Source organism: Orycteropus afer, unplaced genomic scaffold, assembly GCF_000298275.1.
Source record: "Orycteropus afer afer isolate SDZICR_OR568_19922 unplaced genomic scaffold, OryAfe1.0 scaffold00160, whole genome shotgun sequence".
Classification (NCBI taxonomy): Eukaryota; Metazoa; Chordata; class Mammalia; order Tubulidentata; family Orycteropodidae; genus Orycteropus; species Orycteropus afer.
The window spans coordinates 512,322-522,911 of record NW_006921747.1 but is presented as its reverse complement, the minus strand read 5'-3'; the positions used below and the strand labels follow the sequence as shown (position 1 = coordinate 522,911).

The 10,590-nt window shown below is 42.0% G+C and overlaps 1 protein-coding gene across 1 annotated transcript in view; it reads left to right on the top strand.

Annotated features, from left to right (window-relative positions):
* Positions 1-10,590, top strand: part of ITK (IL2 inducible T cell kinase) — an 89,035-nt gene that overhangs the window by 76,002 nt on the left and 2,443 nt on the right. Inside the window, exons 14-16 of the mRNA XM_007946406.2 lie at positions 1,103-1,167; positions 1,257-1,375; positions 8,884-9,041. Coding sequence (XP_007944597.1) covers positions 1,103-1,167; positions 1,257-1,375; positions 8,884-9,041 — 342 coding nt within the window. The remainder of the gene's footprint in view (positions 1-1,102; positions 1,168-1,256; positions 1,376-8,883; positions 9,042-10,590) is intronic.

The window sequence follows — 10,590 nt, the reverse complement described above, 5'->3', positions numbered from 1 at the left end:
TATTTTCACGCAAATTCTTCTGCTAGTTGGGGTTTAGTCCAAATCTGCATCCTTTCCTTCAAGGCTCAGGGGTCCAAGATTATCTTCTGTGTCTGTATTTATTGGTTTCCCTTTTCTTTGTTGAAGAGGGTCTGTGCAATCCTTCTGCCTAGTCCGCTATCTTGCCCCGCCTCCAAGAATATTCATTTTGACATGGTCTCCCAACTGATTGATAAACCAAAACCAAACTCACTGCCATCGAGTTGATTCCGACTCATAGCAACCCTTTTGGGTTTCTAAGGTGGTAAATCTTTACAGAAGTAGATTGTCCAGTCTTCCTTTCCTGGAGTAGCTGGTAGATTTGGACCGCCAACCTTCTGGTTAGCAAATGCCTGAGGCACTACATCACCAGAGCTCCTTAACTGATTTATAAGCACCCTAAAATTTGAGAATCACTGGAGTCTATTGTCTCCAAGGGCTTGTCCAATGCAACATTCTGTGATACTAACAAGAGGCCAGGTAGTCTCTCTATTGAGGGAGAGACTTGGGAGCTCTGGTGACGTAGTATCTAAGGCATTTGACTGCTAACCAGAAGGCTGGCGGTTCAAACCCACCAGCCACTCCCCAGAAGGAAGGTTGGGTAATCTACTTCTATAGTGATACTGCCTTGGAAACCCAAGGAGGGGTCGCTATGAGTTGGATCCAACTCCACAACAACGGTTGCATTTTTTTTTTTAAGCAAATTAAGAACCTCCCTTATTTTAGTCACGTGTGAAACACCTTTTTCATAGCATCGTTAATATTAACATTTCGTATTTCATCTACTTGCACTAGAGTACATCAGTGGTTAGACAATACTATGGAGTTCTCTTCTAATGAGGACACCAGGGATAAAGATAAAAGACTGAACTTACTCATCCTGACAAAGGATCTTACATATTCAACTTTCCAGCTAACTTCCAGGAGGCACTTGAGAAGCTTAATTAATGTTTGTAAAACTCCTTGAGGCCCTTGTACAACAGCACATAGAAAAGTAAAGGACTGTGATTACAGGGGACTCCTTAATTGCTGATTATCCACCAACACTTTTCCTTTTCCTTTTATTTACCTGTCTCCTCTCTAGGCTGCCCGAAACTGTCTGGTGGGAGAAAACCAAGTCATCAAGGTGTCTGACTTTGGGATGACAAGGTAATAAGGGAATGTGGTGCCAGCAAGGTCTCAGGAATGGGATTAAGGCCCCTGAATGTTCTGACTTTCTTCTTCTACTCTCTCCCCAGGTTTGTCCTCGATGATCAGTACACCAGTTCCACAGGCACCAAATTCCCAGTGAAGTGGGCATCCCCAGAAGTTTTCTCCTTCAGCCGCTACAGCAGCAAGTCAGATGTGTGGTCATTTGGTAAGTCATCCTGGCCCCACCCCCCTGTGATCTGGGACTGAGGGCTCACGGTTTTCCTTGTCAAATATAGGCAACTCTTCTTGCCTTGAATGCTTGATTGTGAGGGTGTCCCACTAAGAGTCTCTGTGTAAAACAGCTCTAAAATGTATGAAGCGGCTCTCATTATTGTATTCACTCTTGGACATGATTGAAATGAGAGTGGAAATGAAAGTGAACATTTAGGATTCTGATGGGATCTGCTGTGAGGTCAAGAGCTAAGGAGATTTAGGAGATTAAAATATGAGCTCCTTGAAGACAGGGACCATGTTTGTCCTACATTATATCCCACACTTAACCCTCAATAAGTATTTTATTCATTCCTTCAACAACAATTTATTGAGTATCTACTAGTCCCTGGGTGGTGCAAACAGTTAACTCTCTCAGCTGCTAAACAAAAGGCTGAAGGTTCAAGTTCATGTAGGACACCTCAGAAGAAAGATCTGGTGATCTTCAACCAAAACATCAGTCATTGAAAACCTTATGGAGCACAGTTCTATTCTGACACAGATGGGCTTGCCATGTATTGGAATTGACTTCACAACAACTGGTTTTACTACATGTTAGGGGATTATCTAGGCAATGAGGATAAAGTGATGCATAGGACAGAAAAAAATTCCTCTTGGAGCTAAATTTGGGGTGGGGGACACTGATAACAGCTATATGAAGAAATTAGCAGGTACATGTTGTATATAGTGAATTGCTTGGCAAGGCTCTTCTAGCCAAGGTTTTTTTTTTTTTTACTCCCACCAGATGACTGATGGGACTATGCAAATTATGAGGTAATTGTGGTTCATCAAGGAGATTGGATAGTTCTGGTAATGTAGATAAGGTTCATGACACCCTTGAGGGGGTAGAACCATGTATATAGAACCCTAATGTGGGGATTGGTTAGGTTTGCAATCCTGCTGGGCTTAAAAGGAACCATCCCAGATGTAGAAAGGAGGGAATCTTACTACTATCAAGAATGAAGAGCCAGGAGTGGAGTGTGTCCTTTGAACCTAAGATTCCTGTGCTGATCGTCCTTGATCAAGGAGACAGAGAGAGCTATTGTACCTGAGATGACAAGAAATGGCGAGAAGCAGTGACATAGAAACAATGGCAGCAAAGAGCAGAACCAAGAAACCAGCATGAGACAGTGTGATGCACTTCCTGGTCCATGGAGCCAGAAAGCTGAGTGACTTCAGGCAAGAGGCTTACAAGCGGAGTAGGGTACTTCTAGGCACTTATCCCTGGTGCTAGACTTGCTCATCCACAGAGCAAGAAAGTTGAATGCCTTCAGGCAGGAGGCTTACTGACAGGGTGGGGTATCTCTGATAATTTACTAGCAGAGCTAAAAGAGCTTTGTAATGCTTGCCCAAGCAGGGTAGAGGCTTAGGAGCCCCGGATCCAAGAGGTCAAGAAGCTAAGGGCAAGAGGTAGGCATATCTGTGGGCACTGATGAGAAGGCACTATCCAGATTGAAAAACTGTGTCCTGAGTTGTTTCTGATCCTGAATTGTATGTAACCTGTTACTTCCCTAATAAACTCCATATTGATGAGTACTGTTCATGAACTCTGTGTGGCCTTTGCAATGTATTATTGAATATAGCAGAGAAGTAGAGAGTGCCATGGAGCTGGTGTCAGAATTGGTAAAAAGATTGGAGGGTGGGGGCATGTCTGACCTTCTCATCAGGAATCAGCCTTGGGCTATTAATGCTCATGGTGATTCTCTCTCCCCACTCCAGAAGTTAGAGGATGTCAGATACACCTCTGCCATGCCTTTTTCAGACACGAGTTAAGGTAAAATTAGCTTAAAAAAAAAAAAAAAAAGGTTGCCATTAAGTTAATTCCAACTAGTGATAAATAAATGAATAAAATGAAGCAGAGTAATAGGGTAGAATGACTAAAATGAGGAAGATCATAGTCTAGGAAGGCCTTCTGGAGAAGGTGTTTTTTTTTTTTTTTACACATTCTGGGGCAAGGACCATAATATCTTTTTTTTTTTTAATGAAGATATACACAGCAAAATGTACACCGATTCAATAATTTCTGCATGTACATACAATTCAGTGACATTGGTTACATTCTTCAAGTTGTACCACATTTTAGGATATCCTCTTCCAAATTGTTTTACCATCTGCAGCACAAACTCACTGCCTTCTAACCTTCTCATCTAACCTTCTGAGTTGCTGTTTTCAATTTGATGTGATGTATATAATTCTTTAAAAGAACACATGCTTAAGGTAGACATTCTTTTCTAATTAAGCTAAGGTATTGTTTGATTTTAAGATGACTTCAGGAGATAGTTTTGGCTTAAGGTTTACGAATTTCCTCAAGGCAGTAGTTTTGGTTCAGGAATGGGGCCATCCAGCCTCAACTGCTCCAGAAAGTCTGGATTCTATGAGAATGGTAGCGTAGTGCCTAAGGCACTTGACTGCTAACCAGAAGGCTGGGGGTTTAAACCCACCAGCCACTCCTCGGAAGGAAGGTTGGACAATCTAATTTCATAGTGATACTGCCTCAGAAACCCAAGGGGGGTCGCAATGAGTCAGGTCTGACTCGACGGCACATAACAACAACAACAACATTCCAGATTTACCCCTTTTTTGATCAGGATTCTTCTATAGAACATCTGATCAAATTGTTTGGTAATGGTAGTCAAACACGAAAGCTGGACAATGAATAAGGAAGATTGAAGAAGAGTTGATGCTTTTAAGTTGTGGTGTTCATGAAAAGTGAGTACTGAAAGTACCATGGGCTGTCAAAAGAGCTAACAAATCTGTCCTGGAAGAAGTGCAGCTGGAATGCTCCCTGGAAGCGAGAATGGACAGACTTTGTCTCACCTACTTTGGTCATATTTTCAGAAGGGACCATTCCCTGGAGAAGGATATCATGCTTGATAAAGTGGAGGGAAAACAAAAAAGAGGAAGGCCCTCTATGAGATGGATTGACACAGTGGCTGCAACGATGAGCTCAGGTATAGCAAGGATTATGAAGCTGGCGCAGGACCAGGCAGTATTTCATTCTGTTGTACATAGGGTTGCTATGAGTTGAAGGTGACTCAATGGCACTTAATGAAAAAAACAGTCAAACACTATCCAGTTTGGTCTCCTAGCAAAGGATGTAGTTAGTTGTTCATAAAGGTAATTGAATACATATTCCAGTTGCTCCTCAGAAAAGACTCTTAAATTGAGACCTGAATAATGAAAGAGAACTATGACCAATCAAAGAGCAGGGAACAATGTGAAATAACATCAAATAGAAAAGTTTGGTGTATCCAAAGAATACGGTATACTGGAAAAGTGGAAGGCAATGAAGTTGAGAGGCCAAAGTAAGGAATTAGAATTTCTACTAAGTACAAATGGGCATAAATGAATGAAAGAATGCATGATTGATTTTGGTGTGGCAAGAAATACTAAATGTTCTCACTGGATTTATCATGTCATTCTAAGCCATAGTTTGTGTGTCCTAAAGTACACATAAAAATATTGTTTGAACTGAAGTATACACAAAATACATCAATCTCTTTAATTTGGATTACAAGAAGGAACTGATTAACATTTGAATTTGCCATTCAATATAAAGGGGAAATTTGCTTAGTAGATGGACTAGGAGTGAAAACCAAGAAGAAGGTGACTAATTAAGTCTCTAGGAGCTCTGGTAGCATAGTGCCTAAGGCATTTGACTACTAACCGGAAGGCTGGTGGTTCAAACCCACCAGCCACTCCTTGGACGGAAGGTTGGGCAATCTACTTCCTTAGTGATACTACCTCGGAAACCCAAGGAGGGGTCTCTATGAGTTGGGTCAGACTGGATGGCACAAAAGAACAATAACAACAATTAAGTCTCTTACTTAGTTAGTTTCAAAGTCTTCTCCACATTTTAGAATATCTATTTCCAAACAACCTAGTGGTTTATTCACCATCCTTATTCAATCTGTATGCTGAGCAAATAATGCAAGAAACTGGTCTATGTGAGGAAGAACGCAGCATCAGGATTGGAGGAAGACTTATTAACAACCTGCACTATGCATGTGATACAACCTTGCTTGCAGAAAGTGAAGAAGACCTGAAGCACTTATTGATGAAGATCAAAGATTACTGCCTTAGGTATGGATTACATTTCCACATAAAGAAAACAAAACTCCTCACCACTGGACCAACAAGAAACATCATGGTAAATGGAGAAAAGAATGAAGTTGAGGATTTCATTTTACTTGGATCCTCAATTGATGCCTAAAGAAGCAGCAGTCAAGAAATCAAACAACATATTTCATTGAACAAATCTGCTGCAAATGACCTCTTTAAAGTGCTGAAGAGCAAAGATGTCACTTTGAAGATTAAGGTGTGCCTAACCCAAGCCATGGTATTTTCAATAGCCTCATATGCATGTGAGAGCTGGACAATGAATGAGGAAGACCATAGAATAATTGATGCTTTTGACTTGTGGTATTGGCAAAAAATATTGAGTATACCATGGACTGCTAGAAGAATGAATAAATCTGTCTTGGAGGAGGTACAGCTGGAACACTCCTTAGAAATGTGAATGGCCAAATTTTGTCTCTGATATTTTGGTCACATTATCAGAAGGGACTAGTCCCTGGAGAAGGGTATTATGCTTGGTAAAATAGAGAGTCAGCAAAAAAGGAGAAGACTTGAATGAGATGGATTGACACAGTGGCTATGACAATGTGCTCAAGAATGGCAATGATTGTGAGGATGGTGCAGGACCAGGTTGTGTTTTGTACATAGGGTAGCTATGAGTTGAAACCAACTTGATGGCACCTAACAACAATAGTGGTTTGTTCATTACAATTCCTTCTCATCAGTTCCTGAAAACAGTCTCCCTACTCACCAGGCCAAGCTATAATTATGTTAGCCAGGTTGAAGTTACAAGATGAACTTGGGAAGAAATAAAACTGCACTAATAGCAACAGCATTCTTAGAAGTCTCTTCTTTCTCTAGTGCTTATAACTAGGAAGGTCAGAGAGGTTGTGAAGCCCTCTCTTTATGAGTGATGAGGGCAGTCATACTGTATCCAGCTGAGGGCCTATAAAGAGATATTTACGGGAAAGGCCACTTTGACACACTCACCTGTATCTGAATGAGCTTTGTTTTGCCACAGAGTGTCAGCTTGGGAATTTTCTGCTACATTTTACAATTAGGGGGTTGGGCTGAAGCTTGTCCCTGCCTAGGTTGTGTCATTTGGAAAAAAGTCCAGAGATGAGGGTGGCTGATGGATGCAGAGTAGAATGGGTTCAGGAAAGAAAATGTGAGGAACAGAAACCTGGATAAGCTTAGAGTTTCACCTTTGTCTCAAGGCCATTGGACTTTAAACCAGGCATTTTAAGATTTTTCCCCTAATTAGCTGTGTTATTTTAACCAAGTCAAGTAACCTCTTTGAGTTTACTCAGTATTTCATTAATGTGTTAGAAGGTTTGTATTAAAGCAATTGTTCTCAATCCTTTTTTTTTTTTTAAGCCACAGAACCCCATTAAAATTTCACTAGAAATCCTGGCATCTTTTAGGATGCTCCAAAATCAAACCAAGCCAGGTACCATTGTGTTGATTCTGACTCATGGTGACCCCATGTGTGTCAGACAGTAGAATTGTTCTCCATAGAGTTTTCAATGGCTGTGACCATTCAGAAGTGGACCACCAGGTCTTTCTTCCAAGGCAATTCTGGATTTGAACTATCAACCTCGGGTTATTAGCCTTTTGCACCACCCAGGGCTCATCTTTAGAAGCTAAACAGCTTTATTCATAGTCAAGTTCTGAATTTCCAAAACTCGCATTGTACTTCTAAAGGCTCCCTATAAATTCTGATTCAGTGAGTCTGGGCTGGGGCCTAGGAATCTTCTATTTTAACAAATTTCTGAGGGGATTTTTTTTATGCAGGTGTTTCAGAGATCACAGTTTGGGTTAGATAATCTGCAAGCTCTCTTCCCATTGTGACATCCTATGGATATATTAGGATATATTAGGAGTGGCTGGTGGGTTTGAACTGCCAGCCTTCTGGTTAGCAGTTAAATGCTTTGGGCATTACACCACCAGAGCTCTACTAAGGGTAACAAAACCAAATACCAAACTCACTATCATGGAGTCAGATCCAACTCATAGCAACCCCTCCTTGGGTTTCCAAGGCAGTATCTCTACAGAAGTAGATTACCCAAAGGGTAGAAGAGGATTAAACCAGAGGTCAAAAATGGAAAACCTGAAAACATGTTTTGCTTGGTCTACAGAGTATTTTTATAAGTCAACTTACTGGCCAAAATATTGAGTTCATATTTTAAAACTCAACATCGGACTTCTGTTAAAAAATCAGAAGACTGGCAACCCTTTACCTTTGTTCTGTGTGCCATAAATTGGCTGATGCTGAATCACAGCTGTCTCCTTGAAATGGAATTTCCCTCTCCAGCTTTCCACACTCCTCACTCATCCCTCACCAGTTCAATAATACCTATCTAAACCAAAAAACCAAACCCACTGCCATCGAGTCCGATCCAACTCATAGCGACCCCTCCTTGGGTTTCCGAGGCAGTATCACTATAGAAATAGATTGCCCAACCTTCCTTCTGAGGAGTGGTTGGTAGGTTTGAACCGCCAGCCTTCTGGTTAGCAGTCAAATACCTTAGGCACTATGCCACCAGAGCTCCCTTAATACCTATCTACTTCATTCATTTATATCATCTTAGGCATTTGAGTTTATTTTTTCCTGGGTCATAGATTGCATTGTGTCCCCTCCACATATGTATCAACTTGGCTGGGCGATGATTCTTAGTGGTTTGGCAGTCCTGTAACGATGTAATTATCCCCCATGATGTGATCAGCCCATCAATTTGTAAGGGAATTAGGGTGAGATGCAATTTCCTTTAATCGAGTCACAGCCCTGATCCAATGTAAAGGGAGTTTCCCTGGGGTATGGCCTGCATCACTTTTTTCCTACAAGAGATAAAAGGAGAAAGAAATGAGCAGAGAAAGAGGGACCTCATAGCACCAAGAAAGAAGAGCTGGGAGCTGAGCATGTCCTTTGCACCTGAGGTCCCTGCACTAAGAAACTCCTAAAATCCAGGGAAAGATTGATGATAAGGCTCTTCTCCCAGAGCCCATGGAGACAGAAAGCCTTCCCCTAGAGCCAGTGCCCTGAATTTAGGTTCCTAGCTTCCTAAACTGTGACAGAATAAATTTCCATTTGTTAAAGCCACTCACTTGTGGATTTTGGTTAGATACCCTGCAATTTTTAATCATACGCATTTGAATTAGGTGTAACAAAGGGCTGAGCTGTAAAGCTCTTAACTACTAGGAGGGTTGGGAAATCTCAGATCTTTAGGAACAGGACAGGCTTCATCAGCCTCAGATGGACTTCATATTGTACTTCCTGGAAGTAGGAGCCTAAACCTACTACAAAGGAGTCTGTGGTTCCTAGAGGTTGGTTTGTTTGCTGCCTGTGGATTTTATCCTCAGCTGTACCAGACTCACCATCTCTCACAGGTGTCCTGATGTGGGAAGTATTCAGTGAAGGCAAAATCCCATATGAAAATCGAAGCAACTCTGAGGTGGTGGAAGACATCAGCACTGGATTTCGATTGTACAAGCCACGTCTGGCCTCCTCAAATATCTACCAGATCATGAACCATTGCTGGAAAGAGGTTAGTGGTTTCCCTTTGCATTATAATCTATACTTTTGGGGTCTACCCCTTTCCCTAAAGAAGGAATCCTCTTATAAGGAAGAAGCAGCAGGGATGACTAAAACAAATCAGTGACTTTGAGGACTGATTGACCAGAGAGATTCACTATCCCTAAGAGCTGATGTTGTTGCTGTTATGTGCCATCGAGTCAGACATGATTCATAGCAACCCCTCCTTGGGTTTCCGAGGCAGTATCACTATGTAAGTAGGTTGCCCCACCTTCCTTGCGAAGAGTGGCTGGAGGGTTTGAACCACCAGCCTTCTGGTTAGCAGTCAAGTGCCTGATGTTGTTGTTGTTGTTATGTGCCGTCGAGTCAGCCCTGACTCATAGCGACCCCTCCTTGGGTTTCCGAGGCAGTATCACTACGGAAGTAGGATTGCCCAACCTTCCTTCCGAGGAGTGGCTGGTGGGTTTGAACCGCCAGCCTTCTGGTTAGCAGTCAAGTGTCTTAGCCACTATGCTACCAGAGCTCCCAAGTGCCTGATAGTAACCTTAAAAGGTATTTGATTTGCTACATAATAAGGCACTTGACTGCTAACCAGAAGGCTGGCGGTTCAAACCCTCCAGCCACTCCTCAGAAGGAAGATGGGGCAATCTACTTCCATAGTGATACTGCCTCAGAAACCCAAGGAGGGGTCGCTATGAGTCGGGTCCGACTTGATGGCACAAAACAACAACAACAACATAATATGATCCATAAGCATATTGGAGAGCAAGTAGGATGAGGCTTTACCACCCCCTCTCCAATTTTCTGAGAAGAGAAAAAAATATCAGTAACATCATAAAACCATTAAAAAGCCTATTGAATTAGTTCCATGCATTGAGAAATAAGTTCATTTGTGCTGTAACTATATTAAAATGGCTTAATTAAAGTTTGTTTTATTCATTGAACTAAACTTTATTGAGAGCACTGTTCTCAGTACTAAAGATTCAGACGAAGGAGCCAATTATTCTGTACCCTCCCAGATGGTTCAGTTACTTCCTGCCTGGGTTGCTGTGCGTTGAGCCACCTCAGCATGAGTCTTAGATGTCCTTGGGTGACTTTTAGAAAATTGTAAATTTCAGGTGGAGTAGTGGTTAAGTGCTTGGCTGCTACCTGTAAGGTTGGCTACTCAAACCCATCAGCCACTCCATGTGAGGAAGATTTGGCAGGCTGCTTCTGAGCTCTGGTGGCATAGTGCCCCAGGCATTTGACTGCTAACCAGAAGACTGGCAGTTCAAACTCAGCAGCCACTCCTCAGAAGGAAGGTTGGGCAATCTACTTCCATAGAGATACTGCCTCAGAAACCCAAGGAGGGGTTGCTATGAGTCAGGTTCGACTCAACAGCGGTGTGTTTGGTTTTTTGGGTTTAGGGACAGTTCTATGAAGTGGGATCACCTAGATGGCAATGGGTTTGGTTTGGTCAGTATCTAGATTCTTTTTTGATTTTTTTTTAACATGTGATGTCCAGTTGTCCCAGCATCATTGGTTGAAAAGATGACCCTTTCTCCATTGGATTACCTTTGCTT